We start from the raw sequence: 13,728 nt of genomic DNA on the forward strand, positions 1-13,728 counted from the left end.
GAAAGATGGAGGTACGGTAGCAATTATGCTACTGTGCGGTGATCACGGTGCTTCTTTAATAACTTGAATCTTCATGGCGACACGGCGCTTTTATCATTTCTTTAAACGCAAATACTACGTAAAAATATTATTAATAACGCGTAATTCTGGGAACAATCAAATTATATCAGCACCTCTCTACTAGTAGTAGGGCAGGGATGGCGAGGGAAGGTTATAAATATTTTGATACTTTGTTACGGGGATATAGTAGTATCATTAAGGGTGCTTTACAGAAGCAAAGTAATGTCAGGTTTGTCAATAACTATGTAATTTCGGGGCCAGAATTTTGATCGCTTAATGAATGTTTGTGTAACCGGTTCCTTGATCAGTTTCGCACATAAAATCCACATGTGCTGTGCTACACCAAATGGGCAGGGATATATTTAAATTGGCCGTATAAATTTTCGACAATTCGTACATTTCTATACCGATATTGCGGGAAAATCGAAACTACTAACTTGTAAAACTTTGAGGTTATATTTAATACAGAAGAAGCAGTCTAAGAGCGTAAATTTATTTTACGATTGACTTTCATTCTCTGTTTACTAACTTTTTCATGCATATCCTGACGCGTTATTACGGACACGTATCTGAATCATATACCAATATTTTAAGGATGGCCTGTATACACCGCGCTGAAAGTATGCCGTTCCAAGCTTAACTAACCGGAATCCACATGTCAGCTCGTAAACTGGTAGCAATGATCTCTCCGACGATGAAGTTCTCGATTCGAGGCAAAATTCTCGACAATGTTACTTTTCGCTTTCTACCCGAGGTGAAATGATGATCGTAAACTACCGAGGAACGGGACAAACAGGAGCCCAGGAACTGATTCGTGATTTTTCATCTTCGTTACCCGATATCACCTTTCCTCTGGCAAGTGGAGCGGCACGTATTCGCCGGTGCTGCCCTCTACGGTTTCCTTTCATTGGCCCCTTATCTCCGACCGATGGTGAATCACCGCGGCCAACACGATGCTCGGAGAAAGAGACAGTCGGAAGAGGAGGAAGAGAGAGAGGTCCATGGTGATGCTTAGCACGTGTGTGTAGTGGTCATGAAATAACCGAGGTACAACGAGAGATCGGGGTGGGGGAAGCTTGGGAAGAGAGGGGGAAAGCGCGATGGAGAGAAAGAGAAAGGTAGTAGGAGAAAGAACCATAGACATGGTGTTGACCGGGCTTTGAACCCTGATCCCACTGGAGTACTACGTCGTAGTACGGCCTCCCTCTGGATTGGTTTGTCCTTTCCTCTTGGTTTACCACACTATCAACCCCGCTTCTTCTTCTCCTTCACCCTTTCGTACTGCAACGAAACAACAACCTTCTTTCGACACTCTGCGAACTCTCCTGAGCTTCCGTATATGTAATATACTACATGTATCTAATCTAAAGGATATACATATATATATATATATATATAATCGTGTTACAAGGTTCTACGTGACCAACTTTGTCATGTGTCTTCCGCGAATCACTGAAAATGTTTACAAACAGTGGGTAAGCCAACAAGCAACCAGTCTTAGATATCTATCGTCGACTAACTAACGGTAAATCTGTATGAACGTTTCATTGAGGAAGTATACGCGATGCGAGGCACGATGCGATCAAGCTCCATCTACCGCAACAATTAGTAGATAAAAAATTCGCTGAAAAAAAAGAAAAAAAAAAGAAAGAAAGAAATGATCTGTAGGAGGAGACCAATCACAGAAGCGGAAGAATCGAAGCACAAGCGGCGCGTGTATGTATACCTTACAAACAGGCACAAGCGAGCTCCTCGTCTTGCGCATCCTCCAAGACTTTGAACTACAGGCAACTACCGCTTTGTCCTTACTTGAAGAGGCCGACGGTAGGGGATGGGATCTTCATCGATGGTGGGGCAAGAAAGATGAGCAGGGTAGGAAGGCAGGGAAGGTGGAGGACCGTTGCACTGACCGGGCTTTGAACCCGCTATGTGGTAAACAACAGGTACGTTGCACCCGTGGCGCAATTTGTAAGAGGCAAATCCAAAGAAGATTCTTCTTCGGGAAGTCGATGTCCGAAAATAATGCCGAACACTACTTTAAATAACGGCCACCACCCCTACTACCGTGCTCCCTGCTCCCTCTCTTCTTTCAGAAATCGAGGAAATCTCGAGATTATCTTTCAAAATGAGCAATAAACGAGATGGAAGAGGGGCGCAGTTGTCACGAAAAATTTGTGTCGTAAAAATTTTTATATTTCAACGATAACATTCGTCGAGATACGGAAGAAGGAATCTCCATGGTGTGTCAAGCGACATATTTCGAAATATGTATAATCAACGAACGTTGTTATAGTTTCCCGTTTTTGCAGCGTGTGTTTAAAATCCTCTAACAAGGAAGTGGACTATCGTTTCTAATCGCAGGCAAATGATATCAGGATGGCACAGCACTGTCCACTTCCGGTTTAGAAAGCAGCTGGAGTTTCATGATTGAATCGCAATGTTTTTTCCGAGATGTCGTAATATTTCCCGTTATTTATGTAACAAAACAAAGAGTGTTCTTTTTTTATTTTTTTTTTGTCAATATCTAATTGTAAGATTTTTAATCTTCCGATAAATTTTTATACGACTTGTAATTTTCGAACGAAATTTATATCACACGATTAAAAATTGATTGAAAAATATAAAGATAAATTTCATATTTATAATTCATATTGCTAGATCAAAAACTTAAATCTAAAAATATAACTATGATCTTATTTATATATCTTTGAAAAATAGAGATAATGAAATTTGTCCTTTGATTTATTATAATATTATAATAATAATATATAGAATTAAAATATTAAAACTTTTAAAATGGTATTTAAATATAACGTTTTGAAATCTAATCTAAAAAAAAAAATCAACGTCATTTTACGGAATTATATGTAAATTTGAATCTGGGTTTGTTGTGAATCGGTATCTCCGCCAATGGGCCTAGTTACCGACATTTTCAGTTCCTTCTTCGACCACTACTTGTCGCTACTATCGCAAAATTCCAAAGCAGTATTTCTATTTATTATAACAATTTTTTTTTTATTTGTCATTATAATCACGCTCGATCTATTATTTTTCAAAATCAATTCAACTATTCAAAAGAATTATGCATTTTTTTTTAACCATAATCAAACAATTTATAGACAGCTTATTGATACAACCTATTTAATAAATATATATATACATATATGTATATATCATATGTATTGTAAGGATAATTTAAAAAATTTAAATTATTCTACATTAAATGAAATTTATGATAGAAATAAAATTATCAATATTTGCAGGAACGTTGTCTGTTATTACGTATATAAATTCTCACGGTAGTAAGTCGATAATAAAATCGAGGTCACTTCCGGCTTTCATCCCCGAGACCTTTTAAACGTAAAACGTAATTCTAATAAAAAATTGAACAATCAATGTTTTTAATACCGTCATTTTAATTATTTATATGACGATAATTAATACGTTTCCATATTAAAATCGAAACGAGCATAATTATTAACATACGTGTGAAATATTTTCTGTATAATTGAACAATTCCGCAAACGAAGCTATACTTTTGCAATTATTGCATCAAGTGATGAGATGTGCAACATAAGCAACATTGCGGTATGTATTATTAAAGACAGCAATAATGTTTTAAAAACTATATAAAAATTAATGTATTCCACAAAGTATTTTTCAATAAAGTATCAAAAGTATTTTATTTGTTATTTCAATAATGCATTTGTGCTCTTTCTTTTATAGAAAATCGATATTGGAATTTAAGAAATTCTTCGGATTGTATTGGACGGGTTTACGAACAGGGTACTCTCATTCAAGAATGAACGTCGAAATGTGAGCGTATCGTCTAAAAATACTGTTGGTGGGCCGAGGTGCGCCTAGCAACAGAGATTGCATAGAAGCATAACTATAGTGAACGTGCGTGTTTATACGTCGAGGCACAACGAGGACATGAGTTACGGAAAAAAGGAGCCAGACAAACAAACCTGTTCGTTTCTATTAAACGATTTTCGAAATTTCAGCGATGCATATTGGGTCAAATGCACGTATATACGTTCGTACAACAGTCGTTATTTCACTCGTCGAATTAAAATTAAATATATAGAGATGAGCGATTTAATAATTTAATTCAGTAGAAATTTTATTAAAAATTAAATATAAAAAATTAATCGAACATATTGTTAAAGATAAATTTATTTCTTATGTAGAAAAAAAAATATTACAATAAAGAGCAAGACATTATATATACCTGTTCAAAATATAAAACGAATATTATACATATATTCAAACATCGAGAGAGTATGGATTGTAGAAAAATTCGGATATCATTCTTTAAAGCTTCTTTTTTTAAAAAGATTTAAAAAGAAAATTTTAAAAAAGATATATTCTTTGAATAAAAAAAAATTTTATAAAAAATTGTTCTCACATGTTTGTAAAAATTTAAGAAAACGTCAACGCTGTTTGAATCTTTTTTTTGAATCTTCAATTTTTCATTGATTATTTGTATCCAACCAAAGAAAAATTCTGATTCACTGAAGAAATTCTTGCATAATCCTCTGACCTCGATTTCATATTCACGCGACGATCCAATAACTCAAATTGAAATCAAATGTTCTATTCCGGCCATCGTTCGATGCATTGTTCCCATCCGATATATTTATCATCGGAAACGTAATTAAAAATCGCGCCAAGAAATCATAGAGTGTCGCATGTGAATTAAGATGTTCAATTAGAAAATACAAGCCGAAAGTGCTGTATGCACTTTGTATTCAATATGAGCAGACTTTGTATCAACATCCTCTGTTCGGTGTTAATTTACTTGCAAATTTGACCACGCGAGGCGACCGCGCTGTTTGCATTTCACGTTCATAACCATCAATTTGAAATTTATGTGGCAAATTATTTTTCTTTCTTATCCTCGATGTGAATCGAATTTCCGTTTATCAAAATTTAAATCTTTCGCAATATATATTTGTTACCGTTTTAAAAATGAAATTGAAATAAAGTCAAAATGTCAAATATCACTTACCCAAAAGGCAAGTATCGCATACGCGGGCCCAGAAGCACCTGCTTAGTCAGCTTCGTGTACTCTGTTGCATACAGCTTCCGTTGCACCTGCACCTGTCTCAATTTTTCACAACGAACTAATTTTCTATGTTTCTATGCAGCGTAGGGAGATTGGAGTGGGAGATTTCAAGAGGTTTTTTCTAGGATGCGTTGCGCTCTGCTGTAACAAGATGATACATTTGAGAAGGAATATGAAAATGTTAGGTTAAGTAATATAAAGAGAGACTACAAAAAGATATTTTGTAATATAACGTGGGTGAATGAAATGGGTGGGATACAGAGAACAAAAATTCGAGTGCAATTATTTCATGCATCATCATTTTCGAGTAACGACTACCCAGTAAAAAAAAATATATATATATATATATATATATGTATAAAATAAGGTATGGATATTAGGCTTGTAAAAAAAAAGATACTATAAAGTTTTTCAGATAAATCTTTTTTTAATAAACATAGGCATTCACTTATGTAGGTTAGTTTTTTTTTTTTTTTTAGACTCTCTTATGATTATAGTTTATATAATATTGTCGTTACACATAGAATTCTTACATGAATACCAACTGAAAGTGAGGCACTGGGTATTTCTGCTCACCCTTTTTATTCTAACATTCACCCACGCAAACAAACATTGTACACACGTGCTCAAACATATGCAACCTTTCACACTTTTTTTTTACTGGGACGTTACGTCATGTGTGAAACGCATAATACATCTATACTTATTACAAATAAGAAGTACACGCTAAGTTATGTTTACTGAGATCATACTAATACATCACAGGGTTACATAGACATAAGATTTATTCTCTTTTACTATTTTTTTTCGTTTCTTTCTCTACGGCAGACTACTTTCTTCTCCTTGCATCGTGACCCTCCTCCTCTCTCTCTCTCTCTCTCTCTCTCTCTCTCTCAGATCTGACGAGATTCCATAGTCGTTCGTCGCTTCTTTTTTTTTCACATCGATAGAAAAAGAACATAATTTTTCGTGCACATAGTCTGCCGTTAATCATCGTTTTGTTTCGATAATTCGTCACGATCTTCACGTGCTTATCCGTATGAGTAGTCAGCATATTAAAAGCTTTTTATCGACAAGAAACAATATTTAAACGCGTTTTCGCATGAAAATGTTTTACGTCAATTTGATTTCTTACCGCGAAGCTCTCATAGTGTACGAGTATCGTATGCCATGAAAGCGCCATTGAAACATCGAATACAGAGTAACCGGTATGAAAAACGACCATTAGAATTCCACAAAGAATCAATTCTTCACCACTCATAGCGCACTTCGCGAGTGAACTACGAAAAAAATAGCTTGTAACCACCAGTCGTATTTTTGAATTATAATCTCAAAGTGGGAGAAAAAGAGTGAACGGAAAACAAAGTGTACCGGGAATGGGAGAGATACGATTGAGGGAGATTACTTCATAGGATGGCGTTTAAACCAAATTATCATAAACAAAAAGAAACTTGTAATAAACAGCTACCATTATAAAATCAATATACCATTTAAGATATACAAATTACATTTACATTAATATTACGTTTTGCGTAAATTCATCCGCGATGAAGAAAGTAACGTAGAAAAGTTTTGGTTCGTAAATCATATTGTACGTCAAAACCTCGTACTTTCGTTAACACGGTATAAGACGATTCGAATACAAGTTGCATAATTTTTCAACAACCGTTTAAAGACCTCCATCCAGAAATTACGATTTGTACTCGTCAAAATATAATAATTTCGAATATATATTTTATTCGATATATGTATATATATATATTTATATATATGATGAAATTTCAGAAAATGAATATAATAACTTTTAATATATTTCTATATTATAAACTCGGAGTACGTCTTTTAACGGCTTTGATCACGCCACACCACCAATATCTAAAGTCTGATTGTAAAATATTTAAAATGTGAGAATTATTCGTGATGATTTGTACAAACAGATGAATTATGATAGGAAAATACAAAAAACTTTGTATAAAAAAAAAAAAAAAAAAAAAAAAAGCTAAACGAAGATTGCATCCTACAATTAATATAAGATAAAATCAATCGTAGCCTTTGATCGCCATTTATTCCATGAAACTCGCGATGCAATTCATCCAATGATTTTCTTTGTGGAAAAAAGAATATTTTTTTTTTTTCTTTTTTTTCAGATATTGCAATCTTCACGAAGCTTTAGATCTCTAATCATACTAACACTTAACCGGATTCAAGGTGATGAAGTGAAAGGGATGAAGAGAAAGCCAAATACGGATAATGGTTCCTTCTTCGAAAGTAGTATAAGGTAAGAAACAAATCGCGGGGCTGATTTGGCATCGGCTGTACTTTCTTAAAGTCGTACAGGAGATCAATGCTTAAACATGGGTAACAAACTATATCTAAATCATATCTTTCTCCCCGTTTATTGTCCTTGAGACTGGTCTCTTTTCGGCTAAAAAAAAAAAAATATATACGATTGCGTTCCTTTTTTATATATTCTCAAATGTATAAAAATTATGCTTTGAATTTTGTCTCTTGAAAAAAATATATAAAGGAAAAAAAAGGAGAAAAAAAAAAAACAAAAAAAAACAAAAACACTGATAATTTCGCGATCGTTTCAAGAATTACTAGTCGAAATTATCGCGAAATTCGCTCGATCTATCTAGCGTCATTTTTTATTGAACGTATTAAAACTCTGGGAGCCTCCATCGAATTGAAAGGTCGATGAAAACTCACGGAGTTTAAGTCGAAACAGCCTCTGATTTCCCAAGTGTATTCGTAGACCAGGCTCAAGTGGCCTTTACTGCGCGAATTTTTTTTTCTTTTTCTTTTTTTTGATAGAAACGCAATGCACTTTCACTTAATACCTAATATCTTAAAATCTACGTTGTGTCCTAAAAAATATTTATATATATATTTTTTTGTCTCCTTACGCTCGTATTTAAAGTATATGTATGCAACAATTCCATTATCATCGCTCATCCATTCTCGCTTCAATTTTAGAATTAAACGGACAATATATTACATTAATTAATTTCGTGAAAAAAAACGCACACACCCATTCACGCACGCACACACTCTCTTTCTTTCTTTCCCTGTCGCGCTGTATATATATATATATATATAAATATATATATATATATTTATATATATATTTATATATATTCTTATCGTTACTCTGTGTTTAGCTTAATGCAAAAAAGAACATACGACGCAAATGACATATAAAAAGAAAAAAGAAGAAAAAAGAAATATAAAGATGACAGCAACAACCGTGGAATATCGTGCATCCTCTGTTCGTTATTTTTATAATTATATATCGCTGTTGTTACTATGCACTTTGTATTTTCCGTGGCTTGGCCACGAAAGTATACGCGATGAAAAAAAAACGGCACTATTCATTTCGTTTCTTTTTTCCCCACCGTTTTCGCCTATATATTCATGGCGGATAAATCTACGTGAATGGCACAGCCAACGGACCTCGCGCCTCCTTGCCAAAGCTTCTGCCTTTCTCGTTCCTCCTGGCAGTGATGCTTCGTGTTTCCGGTCCCACTCGCGCTCCAAAGAGATGGAAGAAGACAGCGAGGCTGAAGGAGGAAGCTGGAAGGCTTTTAGCTGCGTATCTGACCCGCGTTGCGAGCGATCTTCTCCGGCGGCTCTATCATGCTCTTCGCGCTACCGTTTAGGCTACGTTTACGACTCTTCATATAGTCTGAAAACACACAACAAGCAAACATGTATATATAGATAAATACACCACTTCGTTTTCGCTTTCGTCAACTCCTACATGCATCTTCTCTTTGATAAGAGATTTTCGGCGATCAATCGAAACGATAATAATTGTTGAAAACAATAATTTTAATATTTAAATAATAATTATGGAAGATTACTTTTTTTTTTCTCGAAATACGACGCAACGAAGGAAATAATGAAATTCGCATTCACAAATATAATTCAACACATTATAAGTCGTAACGATTCTAATCGCGTGCAATATAAAATTTGACCTCGCGCACGATGTCAGCTTAACCAATGCACGTACGTCAAATCGCATTCGAGATAATTTTACAAATACAGTATCGACGCACATGCTTGTTAATTATATATCGGCGTTTGATAAGATACACGCAAATCTTGGCAATATTAAAGCATTCAAGTGTACGGTGTATAGAGGACAACAACGGTTACAGAGAGAGATAAACGCGGACAAATAGGTTGGAAATAAGAATACGTGCAATTTCATTTCTCCCATATGCGTTTTCTGTTTGCGAACTTCTCTTCTGAGTCATTCGGTATAAGAAGCCTGCAGAAAAACACGATCCAACCTAGTCTAATACTTCGTGATCGTGACTCATATAACGTCGCGCATTCAGTCCCCACCGAACCACCGTTTGATTCCCTTTTCGAGGGACATTTGGCGAATTTCCACGGGAAAATTCTGCGCATCTGTTCAATTTCTCCGACTAACCCTCTAACCGTCTAAATTCGATCGCATTGCCACGCGACACGAATTATGGACACTCGAGAGGCAGCTGCGATGCCATTTACCCCTCTCCGTATCATCTCCTCCTCGTATCTCGTATAGAATCGGAAAAAAAAACCGAGTATTCTTTTTTTAACGAGCCATTCTAACACAACCCTTTGAAACGTAGAGCTTCGTTGCAATATCGAAACGAAATCGTCGCGTGCAATTTAAATAGCCCGTTCGTTCGCATGCGGGTTGCGAGCATCGTGCCAGCTAATCCTGATTTTAAATACCGATCGACCCGCCCCACGTAGCGAGCCATCCAGAGGGTTGTTTGTCAGTGATGCACGATTGTGAGCACAGCTGATACCCCCATGCGCGCTACGTGCAGGCTACTCGCACGATGCTCGCGCGCGCGAACAAAAGCTGATGACCGAGGGGGCTGCGCGGAACAGAATGGGACGGGGGTGCGCAACCCCCCATATGGACTGCACAGCTGACCGCGCGCGGCTCGTTAATAACGTACGTTAGGAAAATCATTCCCCGCACCCCCATTCGCAGCCAAGAACGAGCTTGCGTACGTTACGACTCGTGCACGCACTTTTGCTCCCGTATACTCGAAAAAGCGTTGGAGGGGTTCCACATTCGTTACTCGGATCTCGTCGAAAGATCGAAACGAGCGTTGTGTATCGATCCGGTTAATCGAACGGCGAGCGTATCGCACGATTTTATCGTCAACTAAATAATAACGGTCACCGTCACGCGCAGCACGCGACTACGACCAGTTTAGATCAATCGAAAAATCATTACACACGTAAATCTAAATTACGCTCGATTACAATTAACCGATGTGTATGCTGAGATATTGGAAAAATTGTGAACGATCAAGGTGATCTCATCTCGTCTTCGGATCGTGTTTTTTTTTTTTTTTTTGCGAACGAGTTTTATCGAATTGATAATTCTCAGACTCCGCGACACGGAGCGAATTATATACATAAACAAAAGTGTGTAAACTGGTACGACGCAAAATATGTTTACACGCGTGTGTAAGATGCGTGCGTGCGAGACATATGACGAGTCACGTCCAGAAATAGTTGCGTCGCGTGGGTGGTGTGCACGCCCGAATAATAAATAGGCGAAAAAAAAGGGGGAACTAGACTGTAAAGTATGGGTCCAAAACAAAATGGCCGTGTAACAACACACGGGCGGACGCAACGCGGAAAATCTTGTGCCGCCGAAAATGAGAGAAGGAGACGATCGAGTGATTCGTCTACTTTCGATTCGTAAATGGTGAGATGTAATTAGATGGCGTGTTCCGTTGTTTGAACGATTAATAGAAAAATTACGAATAATATTTATCGTTATGTCATCCTTGTTTACGTTAACATATACCGAATTATCAGACCAATAATTATCCGAGAGAAAAAAAAAAGTATTTACGATAGATTTTTTTTTTTCTGCCGTCAATTTTATCGCAACCACGATAATAGAATAGTTTTATCTATCTTTTAACGTGTTTCATATAAAGTCGATGCATGACAATCTCTTAACGTACCTAAAACTATTGGCGGTTGTAAATATGATACGTTAGAAGATAAGAAGGGATTTTGAATCCTTTTTTCAAGCCGTTTTTTTCATTTCTCTTTATCAAATGCTTACGTAATTTACGTAAATTGCAGCGACCTTGTCAATCGACGAATTAGGTTGACCTAGGATAAACTACTTCCCGTATAAATAATGCCAGCTAATTAAATTTGATAATGCGTAACGATCGAATGAAACAATTCAAGAAATCTTGTATTCCCAGGTAATTACATAACTTTTCGCGTGATTTATTGAAAAGATTGAAACGAAAAAGGAAATTATATTTTTTGACGAATGCAATGATAATCCAAAAAAATATCTTATTTTTTTGTTTACTCGCGTAAAATATACACAATTTATAGTGCTAAATATGAATTATTGTTATCTGATAAAAATAGAAAAAGAAAGAGAATAAAAAAACAGAAAATGAAAAAAAAGTGGAAAATTAGTATTTGCGATATTTTAATATGCAAGCGATTGAGAATTATTGAATGTAACTGTATGAGATGAATATAAGTGATTCGTTCGTTTAAAGATGAGTTAGTTCTTTAATAGAGATGCTTTTAAAAATAAGCGAAAAAGTTGGTGTATAGCGGAACATAGCAACTGGCGCGTCGGTCAATTTCTAATGGTACCGCGAGAAGCGCACGTGCTTATGGCACGTTGCCGCCCTACTTCACTCCGTACAATAGCAATTATGAGATAGAAAAAATATGTTATCGCTTACCGGTTATAGAGGACTGTTTCCTCGTTGCGGAGGTTGGTAAAACGGGGGTAGTAGGTTCGACGATATACGTTTTCTTATCCGAGTCAAAATCGAACAGATCGTTGGTTGTGATTTCACCGATTTGCGGTACTCTCGGCTCTTGCGGCGGCGTTCTTTCAGATTTCGAGAGAATTGGAGTTACTGGCGACGAAAGATCTTTACGGAGAAATCTTGTGGTGGGCGATGAATCCCGTACTTTTCGTGGTGTACTAGGCGCGTGTTTCCTTAAGTAGGGCATACCTCGTAGGGCATAGGGTTCGGGTACCACATCCTGTGGTGTAACCAACTCCCACTCGTACCTTGAATTAGCTCTTGGTATTTCCAAGTGAAAGTCAAATCCCCATCTCTCGGCATCGAGTATGGATTGAGCGCGAAGCTCTCGTTCCGCCAATGCACGAGCCGCGGCGTGATCGACGGGTCCGAATAGGTCCCTTCGAACACGAGCAAGGGCTGCTCTGCTCGGCACCGTTCGTCCTCCACCCAAATTCCTGCTCATTTCCGTCATCATCACCGGATTCAACACTCGAGCGCTCATATTTTGTTAGTCTTTCACGCCGGCAACGTCGCTGTTCTCCGTCGCAGTTACCAATAACCAAGTGTTTTCACGAACAAACAGCTTCCGTTTCTCTTCACTTAGTGTCTACTTTTTCTCTCTTTTATACTCCTTCTCTCACTTTGTCTCTTTCTGTCTTTCTCCCAGCGTCTGTGTTCCAAATCGCGATACGCCACTACTAACTTACACACTCGAACGATTTCGATACGCGCACAGCGCGATGTTAGAAAACAATCTTTTTTTCTTATGAATTTCAACACGTATATTATATACGTCCCGTTTACGGAGATGATTCTTCCAGGAATCGTTCACAGAACGTTGAAATACTCGCGGCTTGCGAAGACGTGGCAACGTTGTCGTGGCGCGACCCACCGAATTTCGAATAATGGCCGTGCTCAGCGTCGTCTCACGATTACGCTCACTGTTGACTCGATCATGGATCCACCAAACACTTCGCAATACTGATTTTTTGCGGTATACATCCGTGAATCGGAAGATATATCTTAATTCGGAATATATCATCCACAATTGAAGCGTGTACGATAAACTAGAAAGTTTGGCAACACGGTAAACACACTATTGCGTACCACGATGAGAGTGAGAGGTAAGATAGGAAAACAGCAACAACTATCTCATATTTTCTCAAATATCGGTATATATTTCCACGGTCATAATAACTAAAATTGATGCCGATAATTGATCACGATTTTAAGTTTTTTGTCTTTTTCTCACAAATTCGTCAATATAGCCCGCGGGAAGAAAAAGCCGGCAACGTCGCACGCACTTGCGCGTGAGGCTTCAAGAAACGGCGAGCGTGTTTCGACGTGTTCCCGCGAAGGTTACCACGTTATTGTTGAAATTAAAAACTGATTATATATCAGTTTTTTGAGTTTATAATTATCCCGTCCATGCGTGAAATCCGGAATACATAAATATATCACTCAAGATTTCTCGTTCGACACAAGACAATTTTGCTGAAAACGTTATTGCACACGGCCCGAAAGCACCAATATGCTGTTCGCTGACACGGTGGGGAGCCACTGAATCGACTTCGATACCACATAAAATCCAAATGAAAAGAGTACCACGCTTCCCGCCAAATACACGTCTGTCAGACACGCGCGTGGTTCCAAGTTCGGCAGAAGGTCGTACACGATTGCGCAGTTATGTTGACGCTGACGAGGTGCGTGCGTGCTCTGTAACGCACAGAGTTGCGCGAAGACACGTTCCACACGTGTAAAGCGCTCTCTAGCGACTGA

At 37.4% G+C, this 13,728-nt stretch overlaps 1 protein-coding gene and 2 long non-coding RNA genes across 3 annotated transcripts; 1 reads left to right on the top strand and 2 right to left on the bottom strand.

Annotated features, from left to right (window-relative positions):
- Nucleotides 1–534: 534 nt before the first annotated feature.
- On the bottom strand, nucleotides 535–5,477 carry LOC113219425. The gene is made up of 2 exons (XR_003306555.1): nucleotides 5,072–5,477; nucleotides 535–1,341 (listed from the first exon to the last, which is right to left on the bottom strand). It is a non-coding gene; the product is annotated as an uncharacterized LOC113219425 (long non-coding RNA).
- Nucleotides 3,328–3,997, top strand: LOC102654230. The gene is made up of 2 exons (XR_003306554.1): nucleotides 3,328–3,648; nucleotides 3,787–3,997. It is a non-coding gene; the product is annotated as an uncharacterized LOC102654230 (long non-coding RNA).
- A 112-nt stretch (nucleotides 5,478–5,589) lies between the features above and the next one.
- On the bottom strand, nucleotides 5,590–13,720 carry LOC102653940 (cyclin-dependent kinase inhibitor 1). The gene is made up of 2 exons (XM_006568899.3): nucleotides 11,878–13,720; nucleotides 5,590–8,813 (listed from the first exon to the last, which is right to left on the bottom strand). Exons 1-2 carry the CDS (start codon nucleotides 12,449–12,451, stop codon nucleotides 8,713–8,715), a joined length of 675 nt encoding a protein of 224 aa, XP_006568962.1. The 5' UTR covers nucleotides 12,452–13,720; the 3' UTR covers nucleotides 5,590–8,712.
- Nucleotides 13,721–13,728: the final 8 nt, after the last annotated feature.

Source organism: Apis mellifera, linkage group LG2 (genome assembly GCF_003254395.2).
Source record: "Apis mellifera strain DH4 linkage group LG2, Amel_HAv3.1, whole genome shotgun sequence".
NCBI lineage: Eukaryota > Metazoa > Arthropoda > Insecta > Hymenoptera > Apidae > Apis > Apis mellifera.